The sequence below is a fragment of the Osmerus mordax genome, chromosome 13, assembly GCF_038355195.1.
Source record: "Osmerus mordax isolate fOsmMor3 chromosome 13, fOsmMor3.pri, whole genome shotgun sequence".
Classification (NCBI taxonomy): domain Eukaryota; kingdom Metazoa; phylum Chordata; class Actinopteri; order Osmeriformes; family Osmeridae; genus Osmerus; species Osmerus mordax.
The window spans coordinates 16036655-16057512 of NC_090062.1; the positions used below are offsets into that span (position 1 = coordinate 16036655).

Consider the following 20858-nt stretch of genomic DNA (forward strand, 5'->3'; position numbering starts at 1 on the left):
ATGGATGGGGCCCTGCATACAGACGTTCAGCTCCCCACCCCCTTCCTGTTCTATATGATGACTGCTATACGTATATCCCTCATATTGATTGGCTACACATGCCTGGCATAATTGAAATGCTGGGTTGGGAAGGGAAACTTGACAAGCTTGTTAAAAGGGTATACTGTTCTTAGCAACTGTTGCTATGATGTAATACTGGCATGGGTTTTATATGCACCAGTTGTTGTATAGACAACTTTAGGGTTTTAATGCGTTTCTCTACAGGGATATGACCTATTTGGAGACAGCGTTGTATTCCCCCTGATCCATTTTCGCAGTGACTCAACTTCCAACTGTGTCCAATTCCAAACCGACTTTGAAAATTATGTAATTAAAAAGATTTGGGGGGGGGGGGGCACACTGAAGCCGTTGTCTCAGTCAGTCAACACAATAAAACAAATCGGGAACTCCACAAGATAACAGGACCCCCCCCCCCCCGTGTCCTCTTCCCAAACAGAACGGCCAAATCAGGCTCATTGTGCGTAATGGTCCTAGAGTACTGCAGGTCATCACCTGCCAGGTCAGCTCCTCCCTGCCAAGCCGCTCACCCACAGAGCTGGCACGGCCGAGCAAGGTCTTCCCCTGGTTGTCCCCGGATGTTGCCAGAAAACTGCCGTTTGGAAAAGCACGCGCTGCCATTGTACTGACCCACGCACGCCTACTCTGTTTTTCTCTGCCCGGAACTTGGGAGGAGGGGTTGGAAGGGTGGTGTGGTGGACAGCCTGGTCAATGGAAAACACAGGCCTCCCATCCATCCCTCAATGAACACACAGAGACTGAATATGTGAGATGAGTGGGATGTGAGACATTTTGTACAACCAGAGCTATAATACTAACACTGTCAGGTAATTGCCAAACTAAATAGTTATACAGTATACAGTACCTTTGAGAAGGCCTTATCAAAGCAGTGTGATTGTTTGTAGTATAGATACATTTCCTGTTAGACAATAAAGACTGTGGGTCTCTGATTGGAGGACACCACACAGAGCTTCCCACGAAACCCCTCCCACATCTAAAGGAAGCTAGGACACACAAATACGAACAGTCTGATTGGTCAGAGTCTCGTCTGTGTGTGATGGTAGAGAACGTGTCAGGGTGCTTACATGCATCCAGACCTGTCCTCTGGCGCTGGGGAGACAACTCCATCTTCTCATCATCACAGTGGGAGGTTGTGTTGGAGAGCTTTCATTCACATTGTTTGGTTCAAATCCCTTGGTACATCTTCTTCCTTCCTCTGCGTTAATGTGTTTTTTTTTTTTATGGAACGTAATCAGGATTCGATCTGGGTGGGATATTTTTACACAGTTGCCAAAAGAAATCTGCTCGCTTTACTGTAAAGTGTGTGTGTGATGGAATGCAAAGATTAACGTAACCCGATAGCTTTGAGCTTACTTTACTTGAGTACCCCATGGGCAGAGCCTGCTGCAGGCCTGGGCATAGATAACTCTCAAACCCTATTTTTCAAACATTCAAGGTTCATTCTTGGGAGATTCTCTTGAGATTAAACGTTCTCCATATCAAATGCAGGTTTCAGTCATCGTTGTCATCTCTGTCAGCATTTGGCCGGTGAGGGGGTCAGGTGACAGGGGCCTGCAGTTGCTTAGGCCCCCAGCTCTTAAGTTTAGGTGGTTAAGGAAATAAAGAACGGCTTGAATAAAGTGTGTGTGTGTGGTTTTCTGTGTGTGTGTGTGTGGTTTTCTCTGTGTGTGTGTGCTTCCATACAAGTACAAGACAGGTAACTGGTGAAGCTCACATGAACAGTAGCTAATGGAGACTGAGGGGGGAAAAAGACCCAGGCACAGGAGACCCAGGAAGAGGCCCAGGAAGAGGCCCAGGAGACCCAGGAAGAGGCCCAGGAAGAGGCCCAGGAAGAGGCCCAGGACGAGGCCCAGGACGAGGCCCAGGACGAGGCCCAGGACGAGGCCCACAAAGAGGCCCAGGAGACCCAGGAAGAGGCCTAGGAAGAGGCCCAGGAGACCCAGGAAGAAGCCTAGGAAGAGGCCCAGGACGAGGCCCAGGACGAGGCCCAGGACGAGGCCCAGGAAGAGGCCCAGGACGAGGCCCACGAAGAGACCCAGGAAGAGGCCTAGGAAGAGGCCCAGGAGACCCAGGAAGAGGCCTAGGAAGAGGCCCAGGAGACCCAGGAAGAGGCCCAGGAAGAAGCCCAGGAGACCCAGGAAGAGGCCCAGGAGAACCAGGAAGAGGCCCAGAAGAGGCCCCGGAAGACGCCCGGGATATAGACCCGGGAAGAGGCCCTTGAAGCATGTTGGTAGGCTACCAACATGCTTCCATTCCAAGCAGCTAGATACCACTTTCCCCTGCGAAAAGGCAGTAAAATCACCAACCTCCCTGTCACGTTCAATCGGCACGAGAAAACCAGCACGTACCTGTGCTGAGACTACCCCCGTTTAGTTCCGCACCCAGGTCTAAATATATCAAGGCGGCCAGCAACTGGCCTTGCCAAGGAGGGGCCTGTCATCCACCTCAAAGCTGTGTGCTGACCATGCCAGACCTCCTGAATCTGTGCCCAGACTTGTTCCCAGCACCCCTTTCCCACCCCTCCTCTTCCTCCCTCCTCTCTGAGAGGACATCCAACGCTGTGCAGCTCTCAGTGAGCAGTTTGTCTGGAGGGGAGGGTTACATTTCTGAGAAAATATATTTGTGCTAAGCGTGCCCAATTTATTTATTTTTTTGCCAGGGTTCCGTTGCTAGATTTGAACATAAATATGATTCATGTTACATCTCACATGCATGTATTCAGATCATGTCTCTGATTGCGTAGCAGGATTCAAATGTTTATGTTTGTTTTATAGCCTATGACTTAGCTGTGTGGCTATTCACTGACTAGACCAAAGGACCACCTTCAATGCTCATGGCGATTCTGTCCCAGCTGTCTTGCACAGTGGAGTGGAGAGACTGCAAGAGAGATTGCAGACAGGGTGAGACAGGGAGAGACTGCATACAGGGTGAAACAGGGAGAGACTGCAGACAGGGTGAGACAAGGAGAGACTGCAGACAGGGTGAGACAGTGGAGTGGAGAGACTGCAAGAGAGACTGCAGACAGGGTGAGACAGGGAAAGACCTCGGACGTGGAGCGATTGCAGACATGGAAGGCTTCGCGTTACCTCTTTTGAACCGTGTGCCAGCTCCATGTGGATGTCCAGAGAACAAACTGGGATGTGTGTATGGTGTGTTTGATGTGTGTATGGTGTGTTTGATGTGTGTATGGTGTGTTTGATTTGTGTGTAATATCCTGCTGTGTTTGACTCTTTCCCTCTACAGTATGTGTATGTCTGTGTCTGTATTTGATTGTGTGTGTGTGTTTGTGAGTGAGTGAGTGAAAGAGAAGGGCGGAAAGGCAAATAGAGAATGTGTGTGTCTGGCCGTGTGTGTCCGAGCATTTGTGTATGAATGCATGTACATGTGTGCGTGCATGTGTATGTGTGTCTGTGTGTGTGTGTGGATGTGAGTGCAAATCTGCCAAAGGAAACCCAGATCCCTCCTGTCAGTAAAGGAGAGTCCAAACTTTCCATTGGGGAGAAGAAGGCCCCTTTATTGCCTGCCTAACACACTCACACACATACACACAAACACATGCACTGGCTAAACTCTATATTGCCCGATCACCCAGCATCTTGCCTTGCAAATTCATGGAAATAACTTACATTGTTCAAAGCTCTGCGGGATATTAACCGGCCGTGTCACTGAGTTTAAACAGCGTCAACTTCACAACCACACGTGCAGTGTTTCCAAAGATTACACAACGGCACACTCAGCACTCATACAACGCGCGCGCACACACACACACACACACACACACACACACACACATGACACTTAATTTATCTGTCTCTTATCCAAAGTTAATCCTTGCATCTCTCATTGGCCTCAAATGACCTGTTCAGAATCTCGACGGTGGCCAACTCTCCGTCCTTCCTCCAGATCCACGGTGATGATAAACTGTTCCCCAGTGCTCTGACAAGGCCAGGGCCCTGGTTCGAGCTGTGCTTGTAGCAGGGAGGCCAGTGGGACAGCCTGCCTGCGTTTTCACTATAGGACACCTTCCTTTTTTCCCTTTTCAGTTAATACGAATGTCCAGATGTCTCTGAGGTCGTCTCAGGAAACAGAGCCCCCCACACTGTCCCTCCCAGAGCCCCACTCAGCTCCACACTGTGACCCCTCTCTGCACCTCCCTGCCTGGGCAGGAGAAGCCGGGCCTGGAGGCAGGGTTAAGGGTCAGCATGGGGGGTTTACAAGGGATGAAAATCCCCTCTTCCATTCTTCTTCTGCACCTCTTCCCATGCCCCTCATCTAGGAGGCCCCACGATGAGCGATTTACAAGAGAGAAAGATGTCACGATTTAAAATATTATATATTTTATTGGGCAATTTTCTGTGGTTAGAATGGCATTTCTGCTCTTTAGGGTGATTGACGGGTTGTAAAATCAGAGGCAGGAGGTCGTGACCCCCTGAATGATAATTGAAGTGAACGCTCAAATAATTTCCCGCCAGTCATGGGATACGTGTTCTTATTGCGATCCCTGCTAAAAAAGCAGTCGGGTCAAGGTCTGCATGTTGTTAAGAGTCACCCCACAGAACGTGGTAGAAAGCAAAGGAACAAAGTTAGCACTGACTAGAAACACATGGTTCAAGCCCAGCCGACAAAAACACTGGCTTGTTCTCATGCGGTCTGCAATCATTGGAAATATAATTACTGGAAAATGGGAATGTACTTATTTGGAAAGCCCTTTAACACCTCTTGAAAGATAGATGACACTACAAAGCATAGTTCGAGTTTTTTTTGTACAATGCATCCCTTATGTGCACTAAACGAGGCCTATAAAAGCAATTACAAGGTTTAATAAATCAAGCCATTACAAGCCGTCTACTACCACTTCCTTGGTTTCTAAAGGCCAATATAACTTTCTCTGTGAATGTCTATGTATGAATGTGCGAGGTGGACACATTAAAATGCAGCTGCCATTGCCATTACATAAAAACAGTTATCTCTCATAGTACACAATATCTGCACACTAAAACCGAGTGTCGGCGATCCACTAACAGGAGACAGGACATATTTACAATTATTTCTGTGCCGAGTATGTAACGTAAAATTAAATTACAATAGGTTACTCCTACCGGAGGAATCCTAAGTCCAACAGAGAAAAGCATGGTACAGGAATGAAAGCTACGGCATACTACAGTACCGACAGGAAATTAGGTTGCCTAGGAGTCTACATGTATGATCCGATTTTAGGCTAATTCTGGCATCTAGTGGTACACTTGTGTAAGTGCTACCAGCAGTGGTTTATGGGCGAAGCGCATGGTAGGCACTGATCTACGGTCTGTGTCTCCTCTCAACACTTCGCCACGTAGTGGCGAACCTCGATTTTTTTTCTGACTCCGAATCTGTGACTTCATAGGACCTCAGTGGCAAAGATGAATATGTAGCCTCGTCCAATAGAAATGGTAGCTGGGTCGTTACCAGGGAAACAGCGTAGCCAAGGGCTGTGAGTAGAGTCGAGAAGAGGATTTTCAAAGCACTTTGACTAGCTAGCTAAATAACCTGTACCGTTATATGATATAATTAAAATATGATTTGGAGTGCAAGGTAGCTGATTGGTTTGCATCCAACAACGTTACCAAACAAAATAAATGAGCTAGCGTTAGATAGCTAGCTAGCTAGTAACCAGTAAGTAATTAACTACCTAGCCTAAGGGGTACTGTAGCACTAGTTAGACAAGCTAGCTAGCTAACTAACTAACTGCAGCTAAAGCGTAAAGCAAACAAACGTAGCCAGTGTTTGTTAGCTAGCAGCATATAATCAAGCCTAGTCATCCACTGTCACCACTACAATACAAAAGGTTGGTTACTTGTGTTAGGTAAATAACATATCGAGCCCTTTGAGAGGCTAGATTGTACCTTAGCTAATAGCTAACGTTAGCAAATGTTAGCACGCTTTCTGACAGGCAATATCTAGCAAACCATATGGTGAGACTGAAAGCAGGCTATTCGCCTCAGTCTCTAGTCAGTTGTGGTTGCGCCTGTACTGTTGTCGGCAGCTTGCCACTGTACGGAATGTAACTAGTCTAACGTTGTAGCGATGCACTTGCTGTCTGCTGATGGAACAGGGATAACGTTTCAAGATTTGTCGAGAGATGGCTTGCTTGTTGACACCCCGCACCAGGCTAACGTTACCCCACACGTGTGATCTCAGTCTAAAATGCCCCGGACAAAATCACCTCGTCGCCACCACATCATAACACGATTCAACCCGCGTTGAAAAGGTGAGTAACCTTCGCCGTTTTCCTCTATTTGTCGACACATTTATTCAACACCAATCTAGTAGTTACCTGTCCATAAATTCAGAATATAGAGCAAACGGAGGTATCCGCACTTTAGCTAATGTAAGACTATAACAGGCAATTAAACCCCCCCCCCCCATCTCAACACGTAATTGGGAATTAGATGCTATATGATCGGTCTGTAATTGTCAAAGTTCCATGACCAGACAGTGTTCCACTGTACTATTCTTTGCCCGCAGAAGGCCACCCCTCCCCCTATGGATGTGTGCAGTAAGAACCCCAATCGTACGGCCCCGGTAAGCGAGGGTGGCCCTCGGCGAGTAGACCTGCCCCTGTGCTCCCGCACCAACGGCTGGAGCTGGCCTCCGCACCCCTTTCAGCTCCTGGCCTGGATCCTCTATCTATACTTCGCCGTCACCGGCTTCGGAGTGTTCGTCCCCCTCCTCCCTTCCCATTGGATACCAGCGGGCTATATTGTATCTTTTGACGGGTCTTCGAGCCTGCTGAGCTGTTTGTAGCTCGTCGTGAAACGTGGATAGCTGCAGTGTTTGTGTCAGTCACTTGAGTCACCTCATAGAATATGTGATATATATTTTATGTATAGACATAGTCAGGGACAGTGTACATTGTCGAAACGACCCATTGGAATACCATGAACCATAGTCTCAGTGTCAGAAATTCTATGTGTGTAGTACAAGAGATAGAGATAGAAACAGTGTGAGTGTTGATAATGGGCACAGGCACCCTAACTATATATATTTGCAAAACAACTGCTCCTTCACCCAGTCCCCCAGTGCACGGGCATCATGTTTGTGTGTCACCTGTTTGTCCACCTGATGGCGGTTTCCATCGACCCCGCCGACTACAACGTGCGGGCCAAGAGCTACAAGGGCCCTGTGCCCGTGTTCGACCGGACCAAACACGCCCACGTCATTGAGAACTGCCATTGCTACCTCTGCGAAGTGGACGTGTGAGTCTAGCCGCCCTACATCTTCATGGATAATAAATAAGACTTTATAGATCGTCATCAATAATAGATAAGAGGGGTGTCGTAGAAGGATAGGCACAAAAGTAGGTTACTGTACATCGTGTCTGACACAGTTCTGCCTCTTTTAGCAGATAGCAGAAATGCAATCCACTGATGTAGTCCGTGAAGGATCTCTGCCAGTTCTAGACTGGAGTTTCAATAATCAGCGCATTCAGCTGCGATGGGCGTTCGCCTGAAGGCTGATCGTCACATGTTCGGTGATCATGCTTTCTGTACCGCACTGAAATGATTAAGGAGGAACCCAAAAAAAAACATGAGTGAATCGAGGTCAGGTGAGCTGGCAGACAACGACAGCATCTCCCATCCCTGTTGGCACTTCACGCTTCGTAACGGGGTCAGTGGAGGGAGGGGTAGTGGGGGGAGTGTGTGGGTGGGGGGGTAGAGAAGGATGGAGAAGAGAGATGATGAGGAGGAGAGAGACGAATGGACGATTGGCAGGTAGAGAAGGGAAACGAACAAGAGAGTAGAAAAGAAGGGCGAGAGAATTGAGAAGCAGGCTGCTGTTGATGTTGATGTGGAGGGGAGGACCACAACGTGGGCAGTAGTCTGAGAGGAAGGAGGCTGAGGAGGAGGACAGGAAAAGGGTGTGGTAAAGAGGGGGGGAAGAAAGCAGTGGATGCCAGCCTAGGGATGAAAGAAAGATGAGAGAGGGATGAGGAGGTGTCTGAAAGATGAGAGAGGGATGAGGAGGTGTCTGAAAGATGAGAGAGGGATGAGGAGGTGTCTGAAAGATGAGAGAGGGATGAGGAGGTGTCTGAAAGATGAGAGAGGGATGAGGTGTCTGAAAGATGAGAGAGGGATGAGGAGGTGTCTGAAAGATGAGAGAGGGATGAGGAGGTGTCTGAAAGATGAGAGAGGGATGAGGAGGTGTCTGAAAGATGAGAGAGGGATGAGGAGGTGTCTGAAAGATGAAAGAGGGATGAGGAGGTGTCTGAAAGATGAGAGAGGGATGAGGAGGTGTCTGAAAGATGAGAGGAAGAGACTGAAGTAGTGGATTTCACGCTCCGGTTCATAATTTAAAAAAAGCGCTATGTGTGTTTGTAGAGCTCCCTCTCCTCCCTACTCCGTCACCACCACCACCCTTTCTGCGCTGTCACTGCTAAACTACCAGTCGTTTTAGATTACTCACTCTGGTCTGCTGGGATTACAAACAGCAGCCGTAAGTAGGTTGCCGTAGAGATGGAAAACGTGCAAGCAATGCATGGGGTATGTTTTCCATTTGAAACAAGTGCAAACACAGGTACATTGGTTCTGCACCTCCCCGCAATTAGACTATTATCCATCTAACCCACGTCCTATGTTGTGGTTTAAAATCTTAAAATCGATGTAGTTTCAACCTAATGCTATGTGAGAATTTCTTCTAAACAACATAAATAAATGTGTGTGTGTGTGTGAGCAAGCGTGTATGTGTGATAAATGGATGCACTTTCTGTTGCAGGGGCCCCAAATCGAAGCACTGCAGTGCCTGTAACAAGTGTGTGGCCAGCTTTGACCACCACTGCAGGTGGCTCAACAACTGTGTGGGTAGCAGGAACTATTGGTGGGTCTCTCTTCTCCTACTCTCACACTCCCTTTCCTCTCTCTCTCCTTTTTCTCTCTCTCTCCCTTTTCTCTCTTTCACTCCCTTCTCTCTCTCACTCCCTTCTCTCTCTCACATCTCTCTCTCACTCCCTTCTCTCCCTCTCTCACTCCCTTCTCTCTCTCCCTTTCCTCTCAATCTTTCTCCCTTTTCTCTCTCTCTCACTCCCTTCTCTCTCTCACATCTCCCTTCTCTCCCTCTCTCACTCCTTTCTTTCTCTCCCTTTCCTCTCAATCTTTCTCCCTTTTCTCTCTCCCCTTTCTCCCTCTCTCTCTCACTCCCTTCTCTTTCTCCCTTTCCTCTCAATCTTTCTCCCTTTTCTTTCTGTCTCACTCCCTTCTCTCCCTCTCACTCCCTTCTCTCTCTCCCTTTCCTCTCAATCTTTCTCCCTCTTCTCTCTCCCTTTCCCCTTTCTCCCTCTCACTCCCTTCTCTCTCTCCCTTTCCTCTCAATCTTTCTCCCTTTTCTCTCCCTCTCTCACTCCCTTCTCTCTCTCACATCTCCCTCTCTCCCTTCTCTCTCACGCCTGCTCCTCCTTTTACCATCTTAACCTCATCAGCTCACCTGTTTTCTTCTTCTTCCCGTATCCCTCCTTTTGTCTCATAGGACAGGGTACATCACAGCTACACAGCGCTGTGACGTCCGTAGACCAGCCAGGCCTCTAGGGACCTGTCACAGTCCTCTAGGGACCTGTCACAGTCCTCTAGGGACCTGTCACATGCTCAAACACTCATGGATAAAGTACACCATACACAGGCTTGTAAATGTCACTTGTTTTTCTATCGTGCATTATTGAGAAAGGAATACGATAAGCCTCAGTCTAATCTAAGATGTATTATTTACAAACAGTGAACCCAAAACAACGAAGCTTGTTCGTTTTTGGGTTTTGAGATTTTATTTCGCACAACATGGCCCGAGTAGAATATTCAGCGCTTGAAACATAGAGCCACGTCAGACTTGAGTTTGACCAGACTCTCATGCTTAGGGGCATTTTAGCGTAGCCACATGTCTTTAAAAGCACAAATAAAGTCACAGTTGTATATCATTTGATGCCCTTTCCTAAGAAACGCATACCAGATGTGGCCAACACATGAATAAATATATTGTGTTGTTGGTCATGATGGTATTTGAATAATTATACAGTAACCATAGTAAGGACCTAGCCCTAGAATAGTAAGGATCTAGCCCTAGCATAGTAAGGACCTAGCCCTAGCCTAGTAAGGATCTAGCCCTAGCATAGGAAGGAACTAGCCCTAGCATAGTAAGGATCTAGCCCTAGCAAAGGAAGGAACTAGCCCTAGCATAGTAAGGATCTAGCCCTAGCATAGTAAGGATCTAGCCCTAGCATAGGAAGGTTCTAGCCCTAGCATAGTAAGGATCTAGCCCTAGCATAGGAAGGATCTAACCCTAGCATAGGAAGGATCTAGCCCTAGCATAGGAAGGATCTAGCCCTAGCAAAGGAAGGATCTAGCCCTAGCATAGTAAGGTTCTAGCCCTAGCATAGGAAGGACCTAGCCCTAGCATAGTAAGGATGTAGCCCTAGCATAGTAAGGATCTAGCCCTAGCATAGTAAGGATCTAGCACTAGCATAGGAAGGACCTAGCCCTAGCATAGGAAGGATCTAGCCCTAGCATAGGAAGGACCTAGCCCTAGCATAGGAAGGATCTATGCTAATAACCTGAGAGGGTAATCCTGTTTGATTATCATGTGTCTGGGCACTGCAGACCATATTCTTGCCTGTGTGTGTGTGTGTTTCCCTACACCATGCTGGTCTGTTTAACTACAATCCGGTGGTGGCAAAAGGGAGGGATAAGGTCTAAGGTCTACCTCTCCTCCTTTCGCACCCCCTAGGCTTTTCCTCAACAGTGTCATCTCCGCCCTGCTGGGTATAGTCCTGGTGGTGGTCATCGCCAGCTACGTGTTTATTGAATTCTTCTTGGATCCCTCCAAGCTGCGCACTGACAAACACTTTCAAGGTAAACATCAAGGCCCCTGTCACACATCGCTGTGCTGTTGCTCACAGTCAGACACGGTTGACATTTCAGAACCTGTGCAAGAGGGCAGTAGGTTATGAGTACATTTAGTCATTTAGCAGACGCTCTTATCCAGAGTAGATGTCTGTGTGAAATACAGTGAGTGTGTTTAAGAGGTAAATATGAAAGTGTGGGGAAAAAGTATCAAATAAACACTTAAAAACTTAATGTATATATATTTGTATTGATTTTGGGGGATTTAAAAAAAAGTTTTATTGGATTGATAATTAAGGTGAAGTGTGACAGGAAAGGCAGGGGGGGGGGAGAGAGAGAGAGAGAGAGAGAGAGAGAGAGAGAGAGAGAGAGAGAGAGAGAGAGAGAGAGAGAGAGAGAGAGAGAGAGAGAGAGAGAGAGAGAGAGAGAGAGAGAGAGAGAGAGAGAGAGAGAGAGAGAGAGAGAGAGAGAGAGAGAGGAGAGAGAGAGAGAGAGAGAGAGAGAGAGAGAGAGAGAGAGAGAGAGAGAGAGAGAGAGAGAGAGAGAGAGAGAGAGAGAAAAAGACTGAGACTGTGTGTGTGTGTGAGAGAGAGAGAGAGAGAGAGAGAGAGAGAGAGAGAGAGAGGGGGGGGGAGACGTGCAGCAAAGGGCCAAGGCCAGATTTGAACCTAGGCCGCTGCTGTAAACAACGTACAAATGTCAACGTGTAGGCTTCATTTAACCAGGGGAAAAACATAAAGACCTGTTTCAAGGGAGACCTGGTCAAGAAAGGCAACAGAGCAGCATTTAAAAGTTACATTTGACACGCATGACCGGAGATACAACAAAAGCATGAGAAACATCAGAGGCTTGCGGTGGCTTTTCTAGCTGTGTCTTGTCCCCCGTCCCGCTGCAGTGAAGAACGAGACGGTGGTGTGGTTCGTGTTTCTTCCCGTGGCGCCGGTCTCCACGGCGGGAGCGGCCATTCCTGCCATGGCCGGCATCACCGTGGCGATGGGCCTGCTCTGCGCCCTGCTGCTGGGCCATCTGCTCTGCTTCCACATCTACCTCAGTAAGTCTGGCTGGCCCTCTCTGGCCCTGCCTGTCTGTCTCTGGCCCTGCCTGTCTCTCTCTGGTCCTGCCTGTCTCTCTCTCTGGACCTGCCCGTCTCTCTCTCTCTGGCCCTGCTTGTCTCTCTCTGGCCCTGCCTGTCTCTCTCTATCTCTCTCTGGTCCTGCCTGTTTCTCTCTCTCTCTCTCTCTCTCTCTGGTCCTGCCTGTTTCTCTCTCTCTCTGGCCCTGCCTATCTCTCTCTCTCTGGCCCTGCCTATCGCTCTCTCTCTGGCCCTATCTCTCTCTGGCCCTGCTTGTCTCTCTCTCTCTCTGACCCTGCCTATCTCTCTCTCTCTCTCTCTCTCTGGCCCTATCTCTCTCTCTGGCCCTGCCTATCTCTCTCTCTCTCTCTCTGGCCCTATCTCTCTCTCTGGCCCTATCTCTCTCTCTGGACCTGCCCGTCTTTCTGGCCCTGCCCGTCTCTCTCTGGCCCTGCCCGTCTCTCTCTGGCCCTGCCCGTCTCTCTCTGGCCCTGCCCGTCTCTCTCTGGCCCTGCCCGTCTCTCTCTGGCCCTGCCTGTCTGGGCCTGTGTCTGTTCGGTCTGTCTGTCCCTGCCTGCATGTCTCGATCTGTCTGGCCGTGTCTGTCTGTATGTATGTATGTATGTACAGTATGCCTGTCTGTCATTGTATGTCTGTCTGTGTTGCACTTTCATACTTGAATAATCTCCAAGCTCAAGCTCCCTTTTACAGAAGCCCATTCACACCTGAAGTGACCAGCATGTATTCACTAAACTCTGAAGTACAGACTGCATCACAGATCCTGAGTGATTCTGTACAATGTCCTATAATTCCTCATACAGTGTGTTTTGTATGGACAGCTGTAACTCACACCTTACTCATCTAGCTGTGTCTGCAGTAGCAGCAAAAGCACAAAGCCTAATAAGAAAATGTCACAGTAAACATGATAACTACACCTCTTTGCCCTTTGCCCATACTCCCCTGAGCTCCTATGATAGCCAGCACAATAACTCTTATTATCTCACGCAATAGAACAGAGGGACTGCGTATGTCAAACACTATGTCAGTGCCCCTGCAGTGACCTGCTGTTGGTCAAACAGGCATTGGTTCTGTGTGTGTGAGTATGTGTGTGTGTGTGTAAGAGTAAGAGAGGGTGTGTGTAAGAGAGGGTGTGTATGTGCTCATGCATGCTTGGATTTGTGTGTGTGAAAGTGTGTGTTAGTGTTTTTGCGTGTGAGTGTGTTGTGGGTACTCTGTCAAATACCAGTTGGTTGAGACAGCGCTGACCAGTCAAGTGCTTGGCCTGGTTACCATGGACACCACAAGCACACGCTCACACCTTCTGATAACAGCCCATAATTCCATCCTGTATCAGGCTGCTGCTTTGTTTACACACACTAGGCTCTATTTAAATAAGCCTATCTCTTCCAATTAGCCTGATTTGACATGTGCTCAAGGCCAAATACAGTTTGTGTGATCTCCTGTTCGATGAATAGGAGATTGTTGTTGATAAACCTAAACCCACTTAATAATAATAAATCGAATAATAATCAGTAAGTCCCCATCTTTGTCTTCATGTTCAAGCTTAAGTCTACAGCCTAGCTTGTTTTCTCTCACTGGATCTCTCCAGCAAGTCCTCTTCCAGGGTAGCGACCAGTCTAGCTGTGCCCATGGCAGCACCCAGTGTAACCTTAGCATGGGGATCCACAGGGCCTATAAATGGCTCGGTGTCACACATGAGAATTAGCTAATTGGCGCCAACACTGCCTGCCTGACTGTGGGCAATGTCAGGGGAGGAGAAACACAGAAACAAAGAAACACACCACAGAGAACATGAAGGGGCTACTTTTCATGTTACATTTACATTTAGTCATTTAGCAGACGCTCTTATCCAGAGCGACTTACAGTAAATACAGGGACATTCCCCCGAGGCAAGTAGGGTGAAGTGCCTTGCCCAAGGACACAACGTAATTTGGCACGGTTGGGAATCCAACTGGCAACCTTCAGATTACTAGCCCGATTCCCTAACCGCTCAGCCATCTGTTAGGTAGAGCAGTGTGGAGGGTCGGGTTATCATACGTAGGTAGAGGTGTGTGCAGTGTAAGCCCATTTTCTTGTTGTGTTGATGTTTGGGGAAAAGTAAGTAAAGTACTCATTTATTCATTTAAAGTTAAGTAAACTTCAGTAAATTGCGTTGTGTGGAGCCTCCACCAGGGGGCAGAAGAGAGAAGGCTGAAGACAGTTTCACTGGAGCCTAGAACACGATGTACGACCCACTGTAGATGACAGATTGATGAAGTACAGAAATTACAGAGATAGGTGGTTAGTTCCATATCTCATGTACTGTAGCTGTATTCAGAAGACAGGTGTGTGTGTGGGGGTGTGTAGGGAGGGGTCTGTGAGCGTGTGTGTGTGTGTGGGGGTGTGTAGGGAGGGGTCTGTGAGCGTGCGTGCGTGTGTGTGTGTGTGGGGGGGGGGGGGGGGGGGGTGTGTAGGGAGGGGTCTGTGAGCTGTGTGTGTGTGTGTGTGTGTGTGTGTGTGTGGGGGGGGGGGGGTGTAGGGAGGGGGCAGAGGGGTCTGTGAGCGCGCGTGTGTGTTCACACTCCTCCCTCTCTCTTCCAGTGTGGAACAGGTTGAGCACCTTTGAGTACATCGTCAGGCAGCGCCACCGACAGGAAGCCAGAGACACCAGGAAAGACACGGAGGCTGGCCCTCCCAAACTCAACCTCATCAAGGTACAGCTCACGTCCTGCCGCGCGCTGCCAGTCACAACGCACCGGAGACGACCACACTCACTGAAACCACCCCTGTCTTGTTGTGTCTCTTAAGCCTAATTGGCTTCCTACCCTCTCACTGTTAGGTAGTAATGGACCCTTGCACCCAGTGTGCCTTTCAGCACCTACAATAACTTCTCTTTCCCAGACACCATTACGCCGGCTGGAGCGCGCAGCTTTCATAACGTCTGTGTTTTATGACTAGCCTAATGTCATTTGATGGCAATACCCACTTTGCCTAGCCATAGCAACAAATCACTTTGTCCTGACCTTTTGCTTGCCGTACGGCAGCCATTGTGTTGATACTGCCTACCCTTTAAGATCCCTTTCCTTCCTCCAATGCTATCAATTCATTCACACAGAGAGAGAACATCCTGACAAAGGCACCAGACGAAATGATACTGATGTCGTTACGTATGACATCATTTCCCACAGCTCCCTTTGCAGTCTAGTAACGTTCTCCTCGCCCTTCTCTCCCCTCACCTCCTCGTCTATAGTTCACTTAAAGTCTTATCAGAGGATATCACTCCATTCAGGAGCTGAAACGGATACACCTGTAGTGAACACACACACACACACACACAAAGCTTCCGGGGCAAAGTTCATCCATCTTTAATGGGATTCACAGGTCTGTATGTCCTAATTAGTGTGCTCAGATACCCGTTCTCTCCAATGATACACTCGGTACATATAGGCCCACACACACGCATTGCAGTGCATGCACACTGCACAGCACCTTGGTTTATAGGACACGCAAAGCATCAAATTAAAGAAACTAGGGCATGCTGGTGTATTAAATGGAGGGATGATGTCACTCCTCATTGACACCTTCAGTCTCAAGCTTAAGGTTTCAGACAGCACCTACGTCGACATACCAAACTCAGCACATCGCTGAAGGTCAGTTGGTGTAATGTGCATATCAATTCACCCCAAAGCCAGGACAGTAGAGGTTACCCTCGGACACAGCTGCTGTGGAGCTACCGTAACCCATGGCGACCCGGCTGTGCTAATAAGACAGAGGGCTTTTCAGCACCTTATCTGTGTGTCTGTGTGTCCATCCTAGCTTCTCCTGAGGATTCCTTCCAAATGGAAGGAGGAAATGACTAAATGTGGCTCCCCTGTTATTCAGTATAGGAAAGAACTGTGTATTGGTATGAGAGGGGGTTATGAGGTGACTTCCTCTTCCTGTGGAACATTCCGGTGACCCAGTGCATTCTGGGAGCTGTTTAATCAGCAGGACTGCTACAGGCTGCTGTGCTGAGTCATGTAGCTTGACAGGACTGGGGAGCCATGGAACCCCCCCCCCCACCCCACATACACTCAAAGCAGCCTTACCAAGGGAGAGCGCACAGAGCCCTCTCACCCACCCCACAAAACCACACAGCGCTCCAACGCAGGCAACCTCAAGCCTCAGCCTCAACCCTCAGCCTCAACCCTCAGCCTCGTGCCATTTGGACACGCCTCTGGCAGTGACATTGCCTGTGGCTGACAGGGTTGTCTGGTCTGTGTCATGGTATTTCACTAATGACATTAAGTGTTCAGAAGAACATGTTTATCTCACTGTGCCCCACCCTCCCTCCCCAAACTCTGGTTATGACGTTTGCTTAAAGAAGCGTCCATGAAATGAATTCACTTTCAGATTTTAGGAGGTTCCCTCCCCACTATCATTCTTTTAACCAGCAGATTGAAAGATGGGGAATGAGACCTGGTTGTGAGAAGGGGATGTTGGGACCATTTTAAAGCTTAGAGCTAAACCCTCTAAATAGTTTCTACAGAATCGGCCCTTCTGTTTTCCATCAGACAACGCTAACCGTCTAAAAGTGATGATTTTTTTTTTCTTTTTCAGTCATACGCAATTATTTTTTATTAAATTATCCATATGGTCTACATAGTTGTGTGTGTAGCTAACAAACTATTAACTTTATCTCTTTTCTCTTTCCGTTTTCCTCTCTTTTAGGATGTAAGCTATTCAGGGACATTGGGCTATACCAACCCTGAGGTGGAGGTGGAGGACCCTACCATTATGGGAGCTAGAGGGGGTCCAGAGTAAGATATCTTTATTTTTTTATTAACTTGTACAATTTTTTATTATATTATTATTCTCCAGTGGACAGTGATGTTAATACTGAAAGGGCTTTCTCTTAGTTTTTACTGGCTGCTATACTGTCGCCCTCACACAATTGTCTTTGGCAGGCTGTAGTTTATTTAGCCCTAATTCAGTCAATCCACCAACACCTCATTAAAGTAAAATAATTTAAATCACTTTTTAAAGGTTTTCCTCCCAGCCTGTGAAAAATGTTGTTTCTTGACAAAACCACAAGATGATGCCTAGTGGTACCAGAGAACTTAAAGGCACAGACAGTCAAGTGAAAGTGGAGTGATATAACGATATAAAAAGACAAGTTGGGACATTTGAAATTGGACTGTGATTCCAGCATGTGGTGTGAGTGAGTAATAGTATTAGTGTTGTTTGACCACAGTTCAATTAGTGCTCTTAGTGCCAGAGAGCGTTGGGTTGCCAAGGATGTGAGTAATCCCTCCTTCTGTGCATGTTCTTAATTTTCTTCAGTCTCAAGAAAACGCAGGCCGATAATAGAAAAACAACCCAAACCAAATTGACATGCACAATTGTTTCTAAATCCCATCGTTTTTTTTATGTATCAACAGACTCAGAGTTCAAACATGAAAGTACTGAACTGTCGGTTGTAAGTAGTCTGTGTTTATGGTGTTTAGAGCACCTGCACATCTTCAAAGTGTCCTCCTTCCAGTTTCAGCCTATAATCGTAGGAAAGCCGTAGATAGTCCTCTCTGGAGGCTGATCCTCCTTGAAGGCTGGGTCCTCCCTGGAGGCTGATCCTCCTTGAAGGCTGGGTCCTCCCTGGAGGCTGGGTCCTCCCTGGAGGCTGGTCCTCCCTGGAGGCTGGTCCTCTCTGAAGGCTGGGTCCTCCCTGAAGGCTGGGTCCTCCTCCCTCAAGGCTGGTCCTCCTCGAGGCTGGGTCCTCCTCCCTCGAGGCTGGGTCCTCCTCCCTCGAGGCTGGGTCCTCCTCCCTCGAGGCTGGGTCCTCCTCCCTCGAGGCTGGGTCCTCCTCCCTCGAGGCTGGGTCCTCCTCCCTGGAGGCTGGGTCCTCCTCCCTCGAGGCTGGGTCCTCCTCCCTTGAGGCTGGGTCCTCCTCGGAGGCTGGGTCCTCCTTGAGGCTGGGTCCTCCTCCTTTGAGGCTGGGTTCTCCGTGAAGGCTAGGTCCATACACGTTTACCATGTTCATAAGACACGGTAAACAGCTTCAAAGCACATTAGCTGTAATTTTGCTTTCAAGAAAAACGCAGAGTTCCCATGTCCGTTGCCACAGCAACCATTTGTCTTTCGTGAAAACAAATTGTGCAAAAAAAATCCCCCATGACTTAAATGACACTGAGGAGGCAGAGGCCGGGGGTAAAAAAAAAAAAGAAAAGGTATAGGGCGGTAAACCCTCAGTGAGACTGAATAAATGGAGAAGGTCCACGTGTTAGTCAGTAGCAGGGGGCCACGTCATAAATAACCACCACACACACTCAGACTTTAGTAATAGATTCACATCCTGGACTAAATGGCTCATTTAAGGCAGGGACCATTAGCTGCTTAGCTTCTTGCATCTCTCCTGGCAAGGCCCTGATTTAAGAGGTGTGTGAGTGAATAGGAAAAAGAGCCTGAATGAAGGCAACATTTTTTATTTTTAGGTTGCCTGCAGGACTCAGGGCCAAGCACTACAAATCAGGACAGGGCCCACAGACACACTTATTTACAGAAACAGCCCTCAAAATCCTCCCACCTGAAGGGGCTTGAAGGAGATCCAATATCAAACACAATTAAGTTTGATGTAGTATTTGATTTCTTATGACCTTCACAAGCTTCTCAGTGCACCTGTGCAGTCGGTACATATACTTTAGGTTTAACTGCTGATAGACACCTCAGTGTTCAGAAGTCTTATGAGGAGAATGCATACCTAAGGCGTCAGTTACACAAGAAGGCAGGGTTGTGTGTGTGTGTGTGTGTGTGTGTGTGTGTGTGTGTGTGTGTGTGTGTGTGTGTGTGTGTGTGTGTGTGTGTGTACAGGCCTGAGGCCAAAACCAACATGACTTCAGGGCAAAACACGCCTACTATACCAATGTGCGTTTGTCTTACAGTGGGGTTTATGCTGCAGTCTTAGGTGGGCAAACAGCTAGAGATGTGTCTGCAGCATTAGTAAGGCCTGAGTAGTTTGGAGCATAGATCTATTTATTACGACTGATAAATTCAAATGCTTTTTCTTTGTTGGCTATGCCATTTCAAATAAATATGCTTGGAGCATTCCGACATTTAATACTCCTTTCCCCGTCAATGTTGGTAACTTGAGTGAATATTAAACAGTGATGTCGCAACCTAAATATTCCCCAGTTTTGGAAACTCACTCTGGACATCTGTAAACTCACACACATTGCAGACCGGTCCAAATCCGTTTTGCACACCATAATTTGACTTCTGCTCCCCTAAATCCGCCACATGGCTGAAACGGGATAGTCGCGTAGCATACGAAACATTAGCGTTTCACCCTAATGGACCCACATCTGTTCCTGTGATAATATTTTGAATGGGCTGGTTTGGCAGCACGGCGCAGTAGATACCTTATCCCTCAGCTGTTGTCATGGTTGCTGTTGTGTTCCGTTGTTGCGGAGCTAGCTAGCGGAACACTAACAGACATTTTTTTTTTTTTTCTCTCTCGAACCACAAACATTCCTGATTCTCGGCGGTAAAGCTGTGTCAAGTCAGGCCCGTTCACAACTCAACACCACTTAAGCGTCCAGTAAAAGTTCGTTTAACTACGGAAGGTAGCTTAACGAGCGCATCGATGCAGCAGCCCCACAATCTCCGGAGCAGTGGGGCTGCCCACTTCGTATTCCTCCAGACAAAAGGGCTTCTGGGAATTGGTGTTTAGTTAACTATCCGCACTAATACAGGAGGAAACACTTTGTAAGGAGAGGGGGGAAAAAAGGTTGAACAGTAAAAAGCAGCAGACTTGAACTGTACTAGAGTCTGTCTGTAGCCATATGCGCTTTGTCATCCCAGTTGTGATTTATGCTCTTGGCGCACAGAGTTGACAAGCTTGTGTTGTAAGCATGTGTGTCGTAAGTTCTCCATCAGTGTGTGTGTGTGTGTGTGTGGTAACTTCCCCATGGCTGTGTGTGTGTTGTGTGTCAGGTTCTATGGCAACGGGAGGGTGAGGAGTTCGTCCAGCAGGGCGGTTGAAGAGGAGGCCCTGCCCAGTGTGTCTGCAGAGAGCACTGCAGCTCAGAGGCCTCACAAACGCACTCAGGTGAGGAGGCAACCGCACTGCACACTTACAGACCCCCCTCCCACACACACACACACACACTTACACAGACCCCCCTCCCACACACACACACATTTACTTACACAGACCCCCCTCCCTCCCACACACACACACCCCTCTCCCACACACACACACTTACACAGACCCCCCTCACACACACACCCCTCTCCCACACACACACACATTTACACAGACCCCCCTCACACACACACCCCTCTCCCACACACACACACACACACTTACAGACTCCCCTCCCCCCCCACACACACACACACACAGTGCACCCAGATAAGGGAAGTTGAGGCAAACTCTCACATGGCAGGTCTAAGTGACCGCTACCATCATTCATACCGTGTGGTCATGGTTGATGCTGTTGGTTCTGCAGAAGAAGAAAAAGAAAATACACAAGGTGCCGGCAGAGGTGATCAACGACCGCTCCACTGAGACCAGCAGCAACAGGGGGCCAGCCTTCAACACTACAGAGCCTGGTGAGGAGCACACACACACACACACACACTGTAGATGCTTGCTGTGTGTACGCCATAGCTGGGTCTTGAGTTCTTCCTGGTCTGGAAACTACACCAGGAAGTACTCTGGTCCCATTGTCCTGGTGGTGGAGTGCATGTTTTCCTCCAGCATGACCCTTGTGTCTGAGTCCACTTGTGTCTGTCGTCCTGCCGTCGCCAGACTCGTACTGTGTTATTCTCCGGTAGCAGGGTGTCGTGAGTAGTGACTGTGTTGTTCCCATCCT

At 48.3% G+C, this 20858-nt stretch overlaps 1 protein-coding gene across 3 annotated transcripts in view; it reads left to right on the plus strand.

The window, feature by feature from the left end:
- The window catches only part of zdhhc1 (zinc finger DHHC-type containing 1), a 48366-nt gene that overhangs the window by 26115 nt on the left and 1393 nt on the right, over window positions 1-20858 (plus strand). For 2 of the 3 annotated variants that reach the window (XM_067248672.1, XM_067248674.1), the window contains exons 1-10: window positions 5452-6325; window positions 6583-6819; window positions 7138-7313; window positions 8830-8931; window positions 10822-10946; window positions 11833-11988; window positions 14611-14723; window positions 16720-16808; window positions 19975-20089; window positions 20493-20595. In XM_067248672.1, coding sequence (XP_067104773.1) covers window positions 6601-6819; window positions 7138-7313; window positions 8830-8931; window positions 10822-10946; window positions 11833-11988; window positions 14611-14723; window positions 16720-16808; window positions 19975-20089; window positions 20493-20595 — 1198 coding nt within the window. In that variant the 5' untranslated portion in view covers window positions 5452-6325; window positions 6583-6600. Of the gene's footprint in view, window positions 1-5451; window positions 6326-6582; window positions 6820-7137; window positions 7314-8829; window positions 8932-10821; window positions 10947-11832; window positions 11989-14610; window positions 14724-16719; window positions 16809-19974; window positions 20090-20492; window positions 20596-20858 lie in introns of those variants that run through there. The other variant, XM_067248673.1, reaches the window with a different exon arrangement.